The 20,520-nt window shown below is 52.3% G+C and overlaps 2 protein-coding genes across 2 annotated transcripts in view; both read right to left on the bottom strand.

Moving 5' to 3' along the window:
- Positions 1 to 20,520, bottom strand: part of LOC143692464 (uncharacterized) — a 270,414-nt gene that overhangs the window by 130,489 nt on the left and 119,405 nt on the right. The window lies entirely within an intron of this gene.
- LOC143692400 (olfactory receptor 14A16-like) lies at positions 11,420 to 12,394 on the bottom strand. Its single transcript, XM_077172634.1, has one exon. The coding sequence runs from the start codon at positions 12,392 to 12,394 to the stop codon at positions 11,420 to 11,422; it is 975 nt and encodes a 324-aa protein (XP_077028749.1).

Raw genomic sequence — 20,520 nt, 5'->3', positions numbered from 1 at the left:
CAACCAGCTCCTGCTTTCTGGAGGAGCAGCCCTGGGAACTGCTTTTGTTCCCTCAGTGGCACAACATCCCTGTTCTCACACTGCCAAAGAAAGCTGCTGATGCCACGTGTGGCCAGGATGAACCATTGCTGGGACTGAAGCCCCTCTCTTGGGGCCCTGCAAACAGCGCTCCAAAAGGAGCCCTTGGAGCTCTCCTGGGCCAGCGACTCCCTCTGAGTGGGGCCTCTCCCAGCTGGGAACTCTCCCGTTTGCTGCACTCGGGGATCCCCAACAACGACGGAGCCTGGGCTGATCCCCCCACTCCTCCAGGCTCAACCCTTCACCCGCTGGGGAGATGCCAAAGGATCCACAGGGAGCATTTCCTGCCCTGAGGGGAATTTCTCCCAGGTGCCTTGCACTGACTCTTTGTGTCTGTGTGTACACAGGAGTGCCTGTGCTGGGGAAATGTGGCAGAAATGCTGCTCTCTGAGGGGTTTGAGTGCCTTGGATAGCTGAGTCAGTCAGGCCTGTAGGTAAGGTTAAATCACAAGGTCTAAGCTAATTTAAATGCTGCTAAGAGTTGTTCTTTTGCTAAGTTGTTATCTTTAATATAACTTATAGGCTAAGTTGAATATTGTTAAGTGCTATTCCTCTGTTAAATTGCTAACTTAGGTTTTAAGTTAGATTAAATACTGTTAAGTGCTGTTCTTTTGCTAAAGTGTGAAGGTGACAGTATCAGTTAAGGTTAAGGTATAAGTTAAGTCCTTTTAAGTTTGAGCTCTGTTAAGCTTCTAGGCTGCATTCCTTTTATCCTTGCCCTCACTGTCCTTGTGTCATACACACACAGGGACAGGTCTTGGTTCATTTCTGGTTTGATTGCCTGGATTTGGTTTGGTTTTGTTGTTGCTTTGTTTCCTTGGTGTGCCTGAAGTGTCCAGTCAGGAGCAGAGTGACTCTTGCCAAGGAACTCTGTGCTGCTGTCCCTTAAAATTGAATCTGGTTTTTGCTGATCCCTTGCTGGAGATTTTTTCAGCGCTCTCAAGGCCTCCGTTGGTACCAGGGTGAAGGAGCCCTGGCCCAGGCTCTGGCCCTGGGGGACACGGGGACGCTGCCGGGGGGTCCCTGTCCCCCTGTGCCACCCCCAGGGCCCCGGCCCCCCATCCCCGTGTCAGGCTCTGGGGTCGATCTCGTGGAACATCCTCTGGGGGAGGCTGTGGGGCCGGGGGCGGGGGGACCCGGGGGGACAGGGGACCCCGCTGTGCACGAGCAGGGTTAGACTGCTCTGGGGGGAACTGTGAGGGGGGCCGGGGCAGAGTGACCTCCCCAGTGACCTCACACAGCCCCTGGGATGTCACACAGCCAACTGTGATGTCACACAGACATCTGTGATGTCACACAGCCCCCTGTGTGATTTAAAACACCCCCCAGTGTGACATCACACAATCTTCCTATGATGTCACAACCCCTATGATGTCATTCAACATCCGGTGATGACACACAGACTTCGTGTGATGTCACACAACCATCTGTGATGTCATACAAACTCATGTGATGTCACACAGCCCCAGTGATGTTACCCTGTGATGTGATACATCTGCTCTGTGATGTCACAGAAGATACTGTGATATCACAAAGTCATCATGTGATGTCACTGTCTCTTCTGTGATGTCACAGCCTACTCTATGATTTCCCCCCCCAGTGATGTCACAAGTCACTCTCTGATGTCACAGTTCCATCCTGTATGATGGCAGGATCTGCTCTATGGCCTCACACTATGATGTCACAGACAGCTGCGTGATGTCATGACCCCCTCAGTGATGTCACAAAGCCCTCTATGTGTTATCATGGTGCCACTCTGTAATGTCACAGCACACAAGACCTCACAGCCTGCTCTGTGATGTCACACAGCCATGCCATGATGTCACGCAATCCCCTCTATGGTGCAATAGCTGCTCGATGTCCTCACAAAACAAGCTCTGTGATGTCATAGCCCAATCTGTGACCTCACACAGCCCACTCTGTGCTGTCACACAGCCCCTTGCTGACATCACAGCTGCTCTGTGCCTCCATGACACAGGCACAGAGGAGCTGCTGTGACACAGCCCCCTCTGGGACATGCCACAGCCCCTGCCAGTGCTGAGCCCCTGGGAGCTCTGTCTGTGCCCTGCTGGTGTCCCTGAGGGGCCCTGGCAGTGCCCCAGCCCTGCTGGGCTGTGCACAGGAGCTGCTCCTGGCCAGAGCTGTCTCTCTGCAGCTCTGCTGCCCTTGCCAGGAGCTGCCTCTGGGCCAGGAGCCCGGCCCAGCTCAGCAGCAAAGACACAGCACAAGGGCTTTAATGACCCTCTGGGGCTTTGGTGCTCTTTGCATCAGACTCAGTCCCTCAGTGCTCAAAGAACTTCTCAGGGACTCAAAAAGAGAGTGAAACAATGAAGTTTCCCCTCAAACTTTAGAGAGATCCATGTGAGGGACAGGACTGAGAAAGTGTCCCCAGGTTCCAAGCAGAGCAGAACACTGGTGGCAGTGATGACAGGTGGGGACAAGCAAGGCAAAGGTGTCTCTGGTGCTGAGCAAACCTGGATGTGGTTCAGGAATGCAAAGGGCCAAGGCCTGAGCCCTTTGGAATAAATTCTTCCTTTCTCCTGCTGTTCTCTACTATATCAAAAGGATCCTCCACCTCTGAAACCACCCTTCAATCCCTCCCAAAGCTCTCCTCTGCTGTCCTCAGTCTCCACCCCACTGAGCACAGAGCTCCTGTGTCCCTATAGAGTGGTCAAGTGCTTGAGGCCAACAGCACCTGGACAAGAGGGACAGTTCTTTTCTATAGGAAGGAAACCACAGAACCCCAGGGTTTTGAAGGCAGATGAGAAGCAGTCACCAGAGGCCAGGGCCAGCGAGACCTGTCTGGCCTTGCAGCTTTTGTCTGAAAGCAGCCTTTGGATATATGGGGAATTTTGGGTGTGGAATTCCATTTCAGCCACGGGTTCCTGGAATGGAATGACAGTTCTCCATAGGAAGGAAAGGGCAGAGCCCCAGTGTTTTAAGGACTGATTAGAGGCAGCCCCAAGGAGGCCAAGGCAGCCAGATCTCTTGTCAGGGAAGAATCCTTGGACAGACAGAATTTGGGAGGCCAAACTCCACTTTTGTCTATTGGGCTCTGGACAAGAAGGACAGTTCTTTTCCATAGGAAGGAAAGTGCAGAACCCCAGTGCTTCAAAGGGAGATGTGAGCTGGCCCTTAGCAAGCCGAGGGAACCTAGATAGTCCTGGAAGCTTTTGTCTGGAGCTGTCCTTGGATTTAAGGAATTCTGGAGGTGAATTCTCAGTTTTGGCCATGGATGCCTGGACTTGAAAGATGTTTTTTTTCCATAAGAAGAAAAGCACAGGCCCCTGGTGTTTTGAAGGCAGATGAGAGGTGGCCCCCAAGAGGCCAAGGCCAGCCAGAGCTGTCTGTCCTGACAGGTGACATATGGGAATAATCCTTGGATATAATCAAATTTGGAGGAGGAATCCCAATTTCAGCCATGAAGCCCTGGAAGGGAAGGACAGTCCTTTCTCACAGGAAGGGAAGCATGGAACTCCAGGGTTTCCGGGGCGGATGAGAAGTGACCTTCAACATGCCCAGGTCAGCTGGACCAGTCAGGCAGCCCCCAGGAGGCCCAGCCAGCCAGACCTGTTCTATGTTCTTGGATCCTTGGGGCCCTGCAGCATCACAGTGGCCCCTTGGTTCCATGAGGCTCTGTAGGATCACAACAGATCTTTGTTTCCATGAGGCCCAGTGATATAACAATGGTCTCCTTGGCTCCACAGTGGCACAATGGCCCCTTGCTTCCATGAGGTGTTGCAGTGTCACAGTGGTTTCCTTGTTTCCATGGGACTGTGCAATGCCACAATGGCCCTTTGGTTCCATGAGGTGACAGAGTCTCAAAATGGCTCCTTGGTTCTATTGGGTTCCTCACGGACACAATGGCCCCTTGGTTCCACCAGGCCTGGATGTGTTACACTGGCCCCTTGCTTCCACGGGGACCCACAGTGTCACAAAGATTTCTTACAATGGCCCCTTGCTTCCATGAGACCCTGCAGTGTCACAGTGGTTGCCTTGGTTATATAAGACCCTGTGGTGTCACAGTGGCCCCTTGGTTCCAGTGGGTCCTGAAGTGTCATATCAGTCTCCTTGGTTCAATGAGGCCCCGCAATATCACAATGGACTTTTGATTCCATGAGCTTTTGTACTGCCAACAACAGCCAACAACAGTCTCCTTGGTTCCATGGTGTCACACTGGACCCTTGGTTTTATTGGGACTCACAGTGTCAGAAGGGTCTCCTTGGTTCCATGAGGCCCTGCAGAGCCCCTTGATTCAACAGGGCCTCAAAGTGTCATCATGGTCTCCAGGATTCCATGAGGCCTTGCAGTGTCACAATGGACCTTTGGTTCCATGGGGTCCCACATTGTTACATGAATCCTTAATTCCATGGGGTCCTGTCATCCACAATGGACTCTTGGGTTCCATGGTGCCACAGAGTGTGACAACTGCCCCTTGGCCTGCCAAGACTCCATAGTGTCCCAATGGTTCCTTGCTTCCATGAGACTTTGTAGTGTCACAATGGCCCCTTGGTTCATTGAGGCCTTCGGTGTCACAATGGTCTCCATGATTCCATAAGGCCTTGCAGTGTCACAACAGACCATTGGTTTCACTGAGCCCCACAGTGTCTCTGTGGTCCTCTTGGCTCCACAAGGCTCTGAAGTGCCACAAAAGCCCTTTGGTTCCACAAGGCCTCAAAGTGTAAAAATGGCCTCCATGGTGTCAGGAGGCCTCAGAGTGTCACAATGGTATCCTTGGTTCCACTGGACCCTTCATCCCCTGGAGACCCCCAAGGTTCACTGTAGTCCCCTTGGTTCCATGAGGCCCTGCCATGCTGTAATGGCCCTTTGGTTCCATTGGGTCCCAAAGTGTCAGAACAGTCTCCATTGTTCCATGAGGCCCCCCAAAGTCACTGTGCTCCCCTGGGTTCCACAGGGCCCTACAGTGTGACAATGGACTCTTGGTTCCATGAGGTTCCTCAGTTAGAATGGTCTCCTTGGATCCACAGTGTCACAGTAGCCCCTTGGCTCCATGTGGCCACGCTGTGTCACAATGGCTCATGATTCCATGAGGCCACAGAGTTTAACAACGGCTCTTGGTTCCATCAGGCCTTGCTGTGTCACAATGGACTCCTGGTTCCATGAGCTTTCACACTGCCCACAACAGTCTCCTTGGTTCTGCAGGGTCACCATGGTCCCTTTGTTCCATGAGGTTCCATAGCAGAACACGGTCACCTTGGTTCTGTGAGATTCTGCAGTGTCTCAATGGACTCATGGTTCCACCAGGCCTTGCTGTGTCAGAATGGCCCCTTGGTTCCAAGAGGTTTCTCAGGGTCACAATGGTCTCCTTGGAGCTGCAGTATCACAATGAACCATTGGTTCAATGTGGCCCCAGTGTACCAAAATGGATTTTGGTTCCATGGGGTTCTGCAGACTCACAAAGGACCCTTTGTGCCCTGACTTTGCTCAGTGTCACAGCTGACTCCTTGTTCTGTGAGGCCCTGCCACCACCAAATATCCAAAATATCAGAATAAGACTCCTTAACACTAATTTCCTATTAACGAGGATATCATTTATTCGGGTCTGAGGTCTAGTGAGGGATAACTCCTAACCTTATGTGGACATGAATTTCTACCAGCGTCACTAAATGCATATTACAATTTACCCATTACCATAAAACCCACCTCAAGTTCCCAGATTCAGTCCTTTGATTTTCTGTCACTGCATTCTTGAGCCAAATGTCTTCTTCTTGTCTTCCAACCATGCTTGGTGAGAAAGCAGCCCCTGAATGCCTTGTTGCTGTACTAAAAGTTCACAGGCACAGTAAAAATTGAATGAACCCTTTTGGTATCAAGGCCAAGGCTTTGTGTGGGCAGGCAGAGGCAGGCAGGAGGCAGAGCTGTCAGCAAAGGAAGGGCCCAGCCAGGTGGGGCAGCCGGGGGATGCCCACAGCCTGCAGGGACAGAGGCGCAGGGCAGGGACACCGTAGGACAGCCTGGGCTGCACAGGGCACAGGGATGGGCAGCAGCTGCAAGACAGCCCTGACAGAGCCAACTTGGGCAGCACTTTGGCCATGGCAGACACAAAGAGCACCAAAGCCCCAGAGGGTCATTAAAGTCCTTGTGCTGTGTCTGTGCTGCTGAGCTGGGCCGGGCTCCTGGCCCAGAGGCAGCTCCTGGCAAGGGCAGCAGAGCTGCAGAGAGACAGCTCTGGCCAGGAGCAGCTCCTGTGCACAGCCCAGCAGGGCTGGGGCACTGCCAGGGCCCCTCAGGGACACCAGCAGGGCACAGACAGAGCTCCCAGGGGCTCAGCACTGGCAGGGGCTGTGGCATGTCCCAGAGGGGGCTGTGTCACAGCAGCGCCTCTGTGGCTGTGTCATGGAGGCACAGAGCAGCTGTGATGTCAGCAAGGGGCTGTGTGTCATCACAGCGTGGGCTGTGTGAGGTCACTGAGCAGCTACAGCATCATAGAGTTAACTCTGTGACACCACCGAGCAGGCTCTGACATCATGGCATGGCTGTATGACATCATAGAGGGGGCTGTGAGGTCAAAGTGTATGCTGTGACATTACAGAATGGCAGTATGACATCACAGAGAGGGTTTTGTGGCTCAGAGAGGGTTTTGTGACATCACTGAGGTTGTTGTGACATCACACAGCTGTCTGTGACATCATAGAGTAGGGTGTGAGGCCATGGAGCAGATCCTGCCATCATAGAGGGTGGCTCTGTGACATCAGAGAGTAGGTTGTGACATCACTGGCTGGCTGTGTAACATCATAGAGCTGGCTGTGACATCACAGAACACACAGTGACATGATATGGTGACTTTGCGACATCACAGTGTCTTCTGAGACATCACAGTGCAGCTGCATGACATTCCAGAGTGACTTCCAAGAGTTGACTCTGTGACATCACAAGGGTGCTATGTGGCATCCCAAAGTGGGCTGTGAAATCACTGGTGGGTGTGTGACATTGAAAAAGAGATCTGTGGCATCAGAGGGGGCTGTGTGACATCACAGGAGCTGTGTGAGGTTACAGAGAATGGCTGTGTGATATCACAGGGGCTGTGTGACATCCGGGGGGCTGTGTGAGGTCACAGAGATGTCAGTGTGACATCACAGGGGCTGTGTGAAATCACAGGTTGCTGTCTGATGTCACAGGGGCTGTGTGACATCACAGGGGCAGTGTGACATCACTGGGGCTGTGTGAGGTCACTGGGGAGGTCACTCTGCCCCGGCCCCCTCACAGTTCCCCCCAGAGCAGTCCAACCCTGCTCGTGCACAGCGGGGTCCCCTGTCCCCCCGGGTCCCCCCGCCCCCGGCGCCGCAGCCTCCCCCAGAGGATGTTCCACGAGATCGACCCCAGAGCCTGACACGGGGACAGGGGCCGGGGCCCTGGGGGTGGCACAGGGGGACAGGGACCCCCCGGCAGCGTCCCCGTGTCCCCCAGGGCCAGAGCCTGGGCCAGGGCTCCTTCACCCTGCTACCAACGAGGCCTTGAGAGCGCTGAAAAAATCCCCAGCAAGGGATCAGCAAAAACAAGATTTAATATTAAGGGACAGCAGCACAAAGTTCCTTGGCAAGAGTCACTCTGCTCCTGACTGGACACTTCAGGCAAACCAGGGAAGCAAAGCAACAACAAAACCAAACCAAATCCAGGCAATCAAACCTGAAATGAGCCAAGAACCCTCCCTGTGTGTGTGTGTGTGTGTGTGACATAAGGACAAGGAGGGCAAGGATAAAAGGAATACAGCCCAAAATGTTAACAGAGATGAAATTTAAAAGGACTTAAGTGATACCGTCAACTTCACAATTTAGCAAAAGAACAGCACTTAACAGTACTTAACCTAACTTAAAACCAATGACTCAATAATTTAACACAGGAATAACACTTAACAAAACTTAGCTAATAACTTGAATGAAACTTAACAACTTAGCAAAAGAAGAACTCTTAGCAGCATTTAACTTAGCTTAGATCTCCTGACTTAACCTTACTTACTGATATCTGGATATCTGAGTGACTCAGCTATCCAAGGCACTCAAACCCCTCAGAGAGCAGCATTTCTGCCACATTGCAGGCTGCAGTGTAAGATGGAACCAAATGCATGTTTTCAATCCCCATCTTCATCAACTGCTATAAACAGGTGGGGCAGTGTTCTTGATCTCTTCCATGACTCAGCCCTGATAACGCCCTCCAGGGGAGATATCTTCTGGGAATGGGCCATTGTGTATCACTGCAGGGCTGATAAAATTCCATCATCCCATTGTGGGATGCTCCGCCCAGGGGGAGGATCCAAGCATTCCTACCTGCATATAAGCTGAGCCTTGCAACACCAGGAGCAGCTTGCCTACTGGATTCCCAGAGGACAAGAGCTCCAGAACCACCACTGGACCTCCAGAGGATGACCAGACCCTTCTACAGGATCACTGCTCGGACAGAATCACATTCATCTCTCCAACAGGACTGCAGCCACGCTATGCAGAAAGAAAAGTTGAGAGGTGAAAGCTCAATTAGAACTTAACCTGGCGGTTTCTGTAAAAAGAATAAAACGTTTTTATAAAAAAGTTTATAGCAAAAAGAGGATGAAGGAGAACCTCTACTCTTTTTTATTGATTGCAGTTGAGAATAGAGTAACTGAAGATAAGTAAAAGACTAAGCTACTTAATATCTTCTTGTCAATTTTCAGTATTAGTACAGGTAGTCCTCAGGACAAGTGTTCTCCTGAGCTGGTAGATGGGCACAGGGAGCACAACAGCCCCCTGGAATCCAGGAGGAAGCAGGTGCTAACCTGCTGAGCCACTCAGATGCTCACAGGTGTATGGGATCAGATGGGATCCATCCTAGGGGGATGAGGGAGCTGTGGATGAGCTCCCCAAGCTGCTCTCCATCATTTACCATCAGTCCTGGCTCAGCAGGGAGGGCCCAGAGCACTGGAGGTGCCAGTGTGAGCCCATCCCCAGGAAGGGCTGGAAGGAGGAGCTGGGGAACTCCAGGCCTGTCAGCCTGACCTGGGTGCCCGGCAAGGTTATGGAACAGATCACCTTGAGTGCCATCACAGGGCACCCACAGGATGGCCCAGGGATCAGAGCCAGCCAGCGTGGATTTCAATGTCTGCGCTGATGGTCTGGATGAGGGGATTGAGTCCATCATCAGCAAATTTGCAGATGACACCAAGCTGGGTGTGAGTGTGGATCTGCTGGAGGGTAGGAGGGCTCTGCACAGGGCCCTGCACAGGCTGGATCCAGGGCCCAAATCCAACAAGGTGAGGTTTAACAAGTCCCAGTGCCAGGTCCTGCACTTTGGCCACAACAACCCCTGCAGCTCTACAGGCTGGGGACAGAGTGGCTGGAGAGCAGCCAGGCAGAAAGGGACCTGCAGGGACTGATGGACAGCAGGCTGGACATGAGGCAGCAGTGTGCCCAGGTGGCCAAGAAGGCCAATGGCTCCTGGCCTGGATCAGGAATGGTGTGGCCAGCAGGAGCGGGGCAGTGATTCTTCCCCTGTGCTGGGCACTGGTTGGGCAGCACCTTGAGTGCTGTGTCCATTTCTGGGCCCCCCAATTCAGGAAGGACATGGAGGGGCTGGAGCGTGTCCAGAGAAGGGCAACAAGGCTGGGGAGTGGTCTGGAGCAAAAGTCCTGTGAGGAGCGGCTGAGAGAGCTGGGGTTGTTTATCCTGGAGAAGAGGAGGCTCAGGGGAGACAAGGCAGTGTCAGGGCACAGGTTGGACTTGGTGATCTCCAAGGTCTTTTCCAACCTTGCTGATTCTGGGATTCTCTGGAACCACCCCTGGAGCAGTTGCAGGATGAGCCCTGGGCCTCCTCTTCAGCAGCTCCAGCAGCCCAGGTCCCTCAGCTTCTCCTGGCAGCCCCAAAGCCCATCCTGTCAGTCCTGCAGAGCCTCTGCAGCTCCTCCTCATTGCCCAGAACAGGGAGCCCCAGAGGCAGACACAGCAGCCCAGATGTGCCCCCCTGGCCTGGGGTGCCTCTGGCAAGGGAGCAGCAGCAGGCACTGCAGGAGCCTGCAGACAATTCCTGCAGCACTTGTAGGATGATCCTGCTGCCCAAGGGACATTCCCATGGTGCCAAGTCAGGAACTGCAATGGGGAGTGGGGCCAGAGAGGAAAGGGCAAACAGGGATGGGCTGTTTGCAGGGGAAGGAACAGGGATGGGCAACATGAAGAAATTTGTACAAGGGAAGAGTAAAGAAAACAAAGGTGAAGCAAAGGAAATGCTCAGGGCAGTTTGGGGGTGGCTGCCAGGCAGCCCTGGCTCTGAGCAACAGCGTCTGCAGTGGCACAGGACACTCCCAGCTGATGGGAACAAACTTTCTGGCTGAGTGCAGAGGCCAGGACAAAGCTGAGTGGTTTCCCTGGTGTCCCCAGGCCTTGCTGGCCCCAGGGGCTGATGGCATTTGTGCTCCCTCAGCTTCATGTCCCCACAGCAACAGCATGGGGGTGCTGGCCCTGCTGTGTGCAATGCAAACAGGGGCTGCTGAGGCAGTGCTGCCGTGTCTGTGCCTGCAAGGATGGGGCACCTGTGTGAGCTGGGGGAGAGGCCAGGGCTGCAGAGGGGGGATGTTGTTGGCAGCTGCATGAGGACGCTCTGGGACGCTGCCCTGGGCTGTGCAGCGCACTGGGCATGGATCAGCCCCTGCTCTGCTGCTCCTTCCCGTCTGCCCCAGGGCCCTTGCAGAGCCCCAGCCATGCTGTTTGCCCCCAGCCTGCCCACGGCCAGCCTGGGGCTGCTCATGGGGGTTTCTGTGCTGAGCATTGGCCTGGCCGTGTTCTTGAGAGAGCCTGGGCAAGGAGCCTGGAGCCCCCAGGGCCTGGCCTGAGGCGTCAGCGCTGCCCCAGCAGTGCCCATGGCCTGTCCCTGCTGCAGCCCCGGCACTGCCACCCCCAGGGCTGTGCCCGGCCCCGAGAGCACTCAGTGCCTGCAGCAACACCAGGGCCACCAGGGCAGCGGGGCAGGGCCACGGCAGCAGCACTGGCAACACCAAGTGCTGCTGCTGCTGCTGCTGCTGGGCACAGCTGCTGGGCCAGCACTGATCTGCCCCAGCTCTGCACACAGACATTGCTGCTGCAGCTCCAGAGAAGGCAACAAAAGGGCATCTCTGCAGAAAACTCTGCTGGGACATCCTTTAGTTCCTTTAAAGCCACCAAGAGTGCAGCCCTCACTGACACTGTCTGTGGCCACAGGGAAGGTGGAGAGAAACTAAATTAATTATAGCACAAAGAATGACATTTCTTTGTGGACAAGATGAATAAAAATAATGCAAATAAAAGAACCTCCAAAATGAAACCAACAAGTAGTATCAAAGATGACTTTTATTACAAGTGATTTGCAGAAATAGGCCAGCAGTTTAATGTTTCTGAAAGCATCCAGTCATCAGTCTCCGCACTGCAGCCTTGAGCTCCTGGTTCCTCAGGCTGTAGATGAGGGGGTTCAGGGCTGGAGGCACCACCGAGTACAGAACTGACAGGGCCAAATCCAGGGATGGGGAGGACATGGAGGGGGGTTTCAGGTGAACAAAGATAACCGTGCTGATGAACAGAGAGACGATAGCCAGGTGAGGGAGGCAGGTGGAAAAGGCTTTGTGCCGTCCCTGCTCAGAGGGGATCCTCAGCACAGCCCTGAAGATCTGCACATAGGAGAAAACAATGAACACAAAACAACACAATGATAAACAGGAGCTAACAGCAATGAGTCCCAGTTCCCTGAGGTTTGAGTGTGAGCAGGAGAGCTTAAGGATCTGTGGAATTTCACAGAAGAACTGGCCCAGGGCATTGTCATGGCACAGGGGCAGGGAAAATGTATTGGCTGTGTGCATGAGAGCATTGAGAAAGGCACTGGCCCAGGCAGCTGCTGCCATGTGGGCACAAGCTCTGCTGCCCAGGAGGGTCCCGTAGTGCAGGGGTTTGCAGATGGACACGTAGCGGTCGTAGCACATGATGGTCAGGAGATAAAACTCTGATCCAAGGAAGAAGTAAATCAGAAAGAGTTGTGTGGCACATCCAGTGTAGGAGATGTCCCTGGTGTCCCAGAGGGAATTGTGCATGGCTTTGGGGACAGTGGTGCAGATGGAGCCCAGGTCAGCGAGGGCCAGGTTGAGCAGGAAGAAGAACATGGGCGTGTGCAGGTGGTGGCCGCAGGCTACGGCGCTGATGATGAGGCCGTTGCCCAGGAGGGCAGCCAGGGAGATGCCCAGCAAGAGGCAGAAGTGCAGGAGCTGCAGCTGCCGCGTGTCTGCCAATGCCAGCAGGAGGAAGTGCCTGATGGAGCTGCTGTTGGATATTTGCTGTGCCTTGGCATGGGGATCTGTAAGAAAAGTAATCATGGAATAGTTGGGTTTGGAGAGGACTTGAAATATCCCAGCACAGCCTGGGGGCACTTTCCCCCCACTGCCTGCCCAGGGCTCTGCTGCCTGGAGCTGTCCCTGCCAGCAGCTGCTTCCCTGTGCCCAGGGCTGGCCCCTGCCAGTGCTGCCAGAGCCCAGCCCAGCCCTGGGGGCTCAGCTCTGCCCTGCAGAGCCCTCCCAGCTCAGGCACTGCCCAGGGGCAGCTCTGGCTCTGCAGGCTCTGATGGCAACATCAGAGCAACCCTGAGGAGGCTGGAAAAGTGACACTGATGCTGGCTGTGAGGGGCCCTGTGCTGATTTCTGTCACTTCCTGGTTTAGTCATATCTCAGAGCAATTTTTTTATTTTTCTCAGCCTGAACTGAGTGATGAATATCTACGGGCAATTTCCCATCCAGGTAACATAGAGCAGTAGATTAAAAAAAAGGATTTTCCCTTTTATGCAGCCCCTGCCTTCCTGTGCTCCCTGTATAATCTAAATTGTGCAGTTAAATGCCATGCTGGGAGCAGTCCTGAACAATGCAGCATCCTCCCCACACAAGGAGAACACTTCCAAGCCTCACCAGCTGTCTCCTCCCAGCCAGATCTTGTCCCCCAGCGCTGGGAGCAGCTGCCAGGGCTGGCTGAGAGCTGTCCCTGGCAGGCAGCAGAGTCCCTGCCCCAGCACAGCGCCCTGGGCTGCAGGACCCTGCTCTGCAGGACAGCCCTGGGCACCCCTGGCTGCTCTGCACAAGAGACAATCAGAGAATGTACTCACAGGCTCTGCAGGCATTGGGATGTTCCAGCTTGAGGAGATGGCTCCAGGAGCTGCAGCTGCACTGTCCTGCAGCCAGAGGTTCCTGTGCCAAGGGCTGGCAGTGATTGTGCCCCAGGCACTTCTCAGCCCCTTCCCAGCCCTGACTGATTGAAGCTCTCTGTGCCTCTGTGCTGTGCCTGGGCTGGCTGCAGGCAGTGCCCCAGCCCTGCTGGGCTGGCAGAAGAGCTGCTCATCCAGAGAAATGTGCTTTTGAAGCTCTTCTTGGTGACCAGGAGCTGCCTCTGTGCCAGGAGCCCAGCCCAGCTCAGCAGCACAGACACAGCACAAGGACTTTAATCAGCCTCTGGGGCTTTGTGCTCAGGCCCTGGACATCAGTCTCTGAGAGGGAGCTGAAGAAACCTCTCCAGAACTCCAAGGCAGAATCCAACTCCAAACTTTCTTGGACTTTTAATGGGTCCCAGAGAGGGACACGACTGAGCAAGTGTCCCCAGGCCCCAGGCAGAGCAGAGAACTGCAGGCAGTGATGACAGGTGGGGACAGAGAGAAGCCAAGTCTTGGTGCCCTGGGCCACAGCAGGGTCTGTGCCAGCAAGGGCTGGGAGGAGACACCTTGTCCTGAGGCCCTGGGGCCTCCTGGCACAGCCCCAGCCAGGCTGGGCACTGTCAGCCCCTTGTGCTGCCCTCAGCATCCCCCCCTAGCCCACATCCCAGTGGCCTCAAGGATCTGCTGCAAGGAGTCCCTGGGGAGCCTTGCTCAGCAATGGCCCTGGGGGCTCCTTCATGCTCCCTGCAGGGACTGCAGGTTTTTCAAAGGACTTTGGCTTTGGCTTTTGCCTTGCAGTCTCTGAGAGGTTTGTGCAATCATGGCCTCCAATTATCTGCTGTAATTAGTCCCTGGAGAGGCTTTGTCAGTAACAACACTCAGTGGGGCTCATTAATACTTCAGGGTACTTCAGTTATTTTAAGGTACTTGGTGTTTCCCTTTTGATCCAGACTCTGTGAGAGGTTTGTGCAATCATGGCCCCAATTATCTGCTTTAATGAGTCCCTGGAGAGCTTTGTACTGACACTCATTGGGGCTCATTAATGCCTTGAGATACTCAAGGTTTTTAAGTTACTTTATGGATTTAAGAATACTTCTAGGTACTTTTAACGATTTTCCTTCCCACACTGAGTCTCTGGGAGGTTCTTGTGCCATCCTGGCCTCCAATTCTCTCCTCCAAGGAGTCCATGAGGAGCCTGTGTTGGGTATCTTCCCCCTTTCTGTTTTACAACAAAGATGGAACTGAAAGAATTTTGTAAGACTTTCTAAAAGCATCCAAACAAACATGGGACAATTAACAATACAACAACAACCACTAAGAGATTTAATAGTCCTGTTGTAGGTAGACATCATCAAACCCTTTAGTCCCTTGGATTAGAAGAGTTTATTGAACCAGTCTTTGTTTTCCACTTGAAGTTTCTTGAACCCTTCCTTCAGTACCTGAATGCTCTTGTGGATTGACTCGCTGTGGCTGGAGAGGTTCATGCAGCACATGGCCTCAGAGTCTACACAGCCATGCCCATGTGCCCAGAGTAAAAACTCTATGGCTGTTCTGCAAAGTGGTGTGTCTGATGGTCTCTGTGTCTGAGAGCAGCCACTCAATGTGAGGGAGGCAGCATTGGTTTGCTTAATCAACAGGCACCCAGGATGGTCTGATTGCCCTAAAGCTTTAGCTGCAGCCACCCAAGGTAGTCCAAATTGGGGGTGCTACCATCCGATACCTGAATTAAAGCTTTCAAAGACATCTCTTTGATATCATCCAATACTTCTCTGGGGATACCTGCTGCTTGATCATCTTCTAGGCTGTGTTGTCCTTCTCCAGCTAGATGGTTGATTGTCAATTCTACCCTTGCCTCATTATTAGCATAGTCTGCTATTAATTGATTTAGTAAACACTTCCATCCCCCTTCTCACAGGGTGTATTCTGTTGGTAACAACAATGTGGTCATAATATATTTTAAATCATAGGGGGTTAAGATGTGCTGTAAACATGACCCTCATTAGGCCATTAAAACAAGGTAAGTCCTTCCTGTGGTCTTTATCTGCCCTGCACAGGTCCTTGATTTTCCTGTAAACCAATGGCTGATCCCTGGGATTCTGCCCTCTTCTTTTATAACAAATGGGGGCAACGAGGAATTTCAAGACTATTTGCCACTCTCCTTCCTTAACAACTTCTTTCTGTATCCTTTGCTAGGGATCTTCTGGGGTTGAGGGGCGAGGTGGCTCTGGGGAATCCAAACTGTCTTCTGGGGAGGAAGAATAACTTGGAGCAGAAACATTCAGATGAGAAATATTGTGACAGCTGGGCTTAATATCTTTCATCATGGGGTTATGTTGTTGCTGGAGGGTGAGGAAAAGGGCACTGCCATTTTGTCAGGTGTTGGGGAGGAAGGGCCCTGATTTAGGATGGCGGACTTCCAGGGTGGAGCTCTGGAGGCATGGTCCAGGGTGGAGGTGGAATGATTGACAGTGGGGGCGTGACCCACAGTGTTGGGGGTGGAGTCTGGAGGTTCATTCAGGGCGGAAGAGAAGGTCGTGGTAGCAGGAAATGGAGGAGGCAAGATGGAGGGAGGATGGTCAGGCTCAGGGGCATCTGGAAGATTTTTAATGATCCACTTCATGATTGATTTTAATTTGTTCTTTGAAGATATTTGGTCATGATCAGTGAGAATTAACTTAAAGCATCCATATACACACCTTTCTACTTTGGACATCCAGCTGACCATTTTTCTCTTTCTCTGCCTTACATGGAACAGCCACTGGAACACCCCAAATCAGTTATGGGATGTGGGTGCGTATTGTAAAAACACAGTGGCAAAATGGGCAATAATTGTCCTGCGTTTCCCCAAACCCACCTGCAATCCTATGCAGGTGAAACTTTCACTGTCCCTGTGGATCCTGGCCGAGGTCCCTCAAAGCAATGATGAATCTGCCGGCCCGGCACAATCCAAAATCCCGGGGAGCACTGGCCTATCCATCAGCTAACCCCAGCTGACATGACTGAATGTCAGGGTCCCTGTTCGGGCACCCAAGGTCACAATGAGGGTGGCTGTGACAAACCTTTCTGGTTCCCCAACTTCAGGGCAAGGGTGGTGAAAATGAAAAGGAGCAGATGCTGGGGAAGATGAAACAGGAAAGCCTTATAAATATGATTGCCTGGCAAAAGATTTTGAGAATATGGAAACTATAAGCGAGATTTAAATGAAAGCAAGCTTTGAGATACCAAGTCTTAGTTACTGAACAACGGAAAAACAATGGTATGGCCAGCTGAAGGTAATCTTCTTTTGATGAAACAACACCCTCTGCTTGCAGACAGGTCCAAGGGTCAGAGCAGACCCTACTAGCTCGGCAGAAGGGGTCCAAAGAGTCGTTTTTAGGGTTTAAAATGTAACACAGTATGGTAATGTAATGATTCTTATAGGCTGTATGTAAATGCTATAAGATTTGTATCTTGTACTAAAGTGGTTAGTGAAAATTAGAATATGCAGCACAGAAGAAGATTTATTGTATTGTAACGGGAACTCCCCTCCTCTTTTGGGCATCCGTTTTGGGCGCCTCTTTCGAGCTCCTCTCTCGGCCTGCTCCGAGCTGTGGCTGGCAGCTCCAAACAAGGCCCCTGCAACCACACCCTTTGCAATAAACCACAAGTTCCAAGACCTGGCTTCAGAGATCTCCGTCCATCCCAACCATCCTACCCTCCGACGCTCCTACAAGCAGGATCAATGGAGTTGCCCAAAAAGAACTTTAGTAACAGGGTGAAAAACAATAAACATGGAGAAGTCGAGCACAGTATGAGGGGTGGGATTCAAAGACCTGAGATAAAGGCGAAGCAACAATATATACACTTGAGGATAGAACACTCTGGAACAATAGCCCTATAGGGGAAACAAGTAACCAACAGGGGAAGCAGAACTTGAACAACTTAGCATAACAACACTAAAGGCTTATGGGGGAACTCTCAAACGCACCCTGAGTTAAACAAATGATTCCCAGGACTTGAAACTCATGCCCAATTCTTTCGGAGTAAAATCTGGCTGACTCTGAGTTACAGCTGGGCTAACTCCCACACCGCTGCTTCACACTGGTCCCTTGGGACCATCCGGCCCAGCAGAACCACAATGATGTCCTTGGTTCCACGAGGCCCCACAGTGTCACAATGGTCCCTTGGATCCATGGTGCTCTGCAGTGTCACAATGGCCCCTTCATTTCACAAGGCTCCCAAATGTCACATTGGTCTCCATAGGAAGGAAACCATGGAGCCCCCATGTTTCAGGAGCTGATGAACAGCAACCACCAGAGGCCAAGGCAAGCCTGACCTGTCTGTCCTGGCAGGCTTGCCTGGAGCAACCCTTGGATATTTGAAATTATGAATGTGGAATCCTAATTTCAGACATTTCGCCTGGAGAAGAGGGATGGGGTTATTTTTTCATAAAAGGAAAGGCACAGAGCCCTTTCCAGTGTTTTGGAAATAGCTGAGTGCAGCCCCTCAGGAGTCAAAGACCAGCCAGACTTGTCTATCCTGGCAACTTTTGTCTGGGAGCAATCCTTTAGCACACAAAAATTTGGAGGTGTAATCCTAATTTTGGCCATGGATGCCTGGAAAAAATGGACAGTTCTTTTCCATAAAAAGAAGAGCCCAGAGCCCCAGTGTTTCAGGGGCAGATGGGAGTGGCCTTCCACATTCCAAGGTCAGCCAGACCTGTCAGGTGACCCCTGGGAGGCCAAGGCAGCCACACCTGTTTCATGTTCCCTTGGTTCCACAGGGCCCTGCAGTGTCACAATGGTTCTCTGGCTTCCATGATGCCCTCAGGTGTCATAATGGCCCCTTGATTACACAAGTCCTTAAGGATCCTAATGGTCTCCATGGTTCCACAAGGCCCCACAGTGTCCTGATGGTCTATTGGTTCCATGAAGCCTGGGTGTGTCCAATGGCCCCTCGGTTCCATTGGGGCCCAGTAGTGCAACAATGATTCCCTTGGTTCCACAAGTTCCCACAGTGTCACAATGGCCCCTTCCTTCCATGGGGCCCCACAGTGTCACAAGGGTCTCCATGGTTCCATGGGGCCTTGCAATGCCACAATGCTCTCCATGGATCCACAGTACCCTGCAGGATCACAACGGCCCTTTGGCTCCACAAGGGCCTGAAATGCAGCAATGGCCTCTTGGTTCCACAAAGCCCTGCTGCTTCACACTGGCCCCTTGGGACCATGAGGCCCAGCAGAGCCACAAAGATGTCCTTGGTTCCACGAGGCCCCACAGTGTCACAGTGGCCCCTTGGATCCATGGTACCCTGCAGGGTCACAATGCTCCCCTTGGTTCCACAAGTTCCTACAGTGTCACAGGTTCCACAAGGGCCTGCAGTGCCACCATGGCCCATTGGTTCCACAATGCCCCGCAGTGTCACAATTGTCTCCATAGGAAGGAAACAAGTGAGCCCCAGTGGGGCAGGGGCAGATGAGAGGCAGTCACCAGAGGCCAAGGCTGGTCAGACTTGACTGTACGGGCAGATTTTGTCTGGGAGTAACGCTTGGATATAGAGAATTTTAGACACAGAATCCCAATTTTCGCCATGGGTGCCGAGACAAGAAAGGCAGTTCTTTCCCATAGGAATAAAAGCACAGAGCCCCAGTGCTTCATGGTCAGATGGGAAGTGGCCCTTGACATGCCAAATTCAGTGGCACCTGTCAGACAGCCCCCAGGAGGCCAAACCAGGCAGACCTGTTCCATGTTCCATTGACTTCATGGGTCCTAGCACTGTCACAAGGGTCTCCTTGATTCCATGAGGTCTGGCAATGTCACAATGGATTCTTGGTTTCATGAGCCCCAACAGAGTCACAAGGGTCCATTGGCCCCACACAGCCCTGCTGTGAAACAATGGCTCCTTGTTTCTATTTTAAATCAATCACAATCAAACCACAGTTTGATCATTGATCCTTGCTTCCATAGAGCCCATGATTTGCACAATGGTCTCCTTGATTCCATGATCCTGGATTCCACAGTCTCACCATTGTTTCCTTGGATCTCCATTGTCACAACTGAGCCATGGCTCCATGAGGTTCCTTAGTGTCACCATGGTCGCTGTCAGAGGCTGGATGAGATCCATGTCCCGAGACACCTTGGGATGCTCGGAATGCCCGTGTGGGGCCAGGGCCGGGTCAGGCCTTGGTTTGTGGTGGGACAGAGCCCCCCCCCCAGCCCTGGCCTGGCAGAGCTGCCAATCACACAGCAGGGGCGGTGCTAACCCAGTTCTGATTGGCTGAGCTGTCAATCAATCACACAGTGGGGGGGTGGTGACATTAACCCAGCTCTGATTGGCCCAGCTGTCAATCAATCACACACTAACAGCTGCTCCCTACCCTGATTGGAGAAGCAACTGGCAGTCCCACCCCAGCGGCGGGCCCATGAAGGCCCAGGGGGTTAAAAGCCAGGGCACAAGGCCAGCCCAGCATCTGGATCCTGCCTTCTGCTGGGGTTCCTCTGTTGGTGATGCTGGAACCTGAGCAGATGGTAGCTATGTGCGTGATTTTCTGTGGATCTTCTGTCTTTCTGTTGTTCTCTATTTCTTCTCCTTCTAATCCTAGTCACCTGGAACATTTTTGGGTAACTTCATTCACATGTTAAGGGTTAAAGGATTTTAGGTTAAATGTGTGGGAATCCAGGGCACAGGGAATATTTCTCTGTCTGCTCTGAGGGGTCCTGACCCCCAGAGAAACACTGTCTTTAACCTTTGCCCATGGAGAGGACTTCCAGGGCTTTGAGACAGATTAGAATTTACCCAAGTGTGAAATAGATGAGAGGGTACTACACTGTGTTCCTTGGGTGAGAAATTTAGGTTTTAGGATTTTTAGTATAGTGTAGATAGGAAGCAAGATGCAGGAATTGGGTGTAGTCCCTGTCTTCTTCTTTATCTGCTCCATTTCCTGTAGTGTTGGTGGCACAGGGTGATTGGTCAAGGAAAGCACAGTGCAGAGGTCATATGAACAGTCAACGGGCGAGTTATTGGTAAATAAGTAGAAATATTGTACGTTTTAAGAGTTGATTGGATGAGACAACTTTGAAACTGTACATTTTGGGGCCTTTTTGCAGTGCTTTTCCAGCATGCTGAGCCTGGTGTGCACAGCATGAAAAACTGTAGATAAGATAACGATAAACAAGAAGCTGGAGACCAAAAAAGTCCCATGCATCTCCTATTACCTGGCACATAACTGCTACAGGAGGGTTTCCCCATCAGGGGAGTCCCCAGAAAGGCCCAACATAAAACAAACATCAATAACTGTTGTCCTGACAATGTTTGTAATAAGTTGGCTCT

This window comes from Agelaius phoeniceus (assembly GCF_051311805.1).
Source record: "Agelaius phoeniceus isolate bAgePho1 chromosome W unlocalized genomic scaffold, bAgePho1.hap1 SUPER_W_unloc_1, whole genome shotgun sequence".
NCBI lineage: Eukaryota > Metazoa > Chordata > Aves > Passeriformes > Icteridae > Agelaius > Agelaius phoeniceus.
This window is presented reverse-complemented; position numbering and strand designations above follow the sequence as displayed.

What these genes read in the sequence shown, in the direction of transcription:
- LOC143692400 (XM_077172634.1), bottom strand. Translation starts at nt 12,394, where the DNA reads ATGATTACTTTTCTTACAGATCCCCATGCCAAGGCACAGCAAATATCC.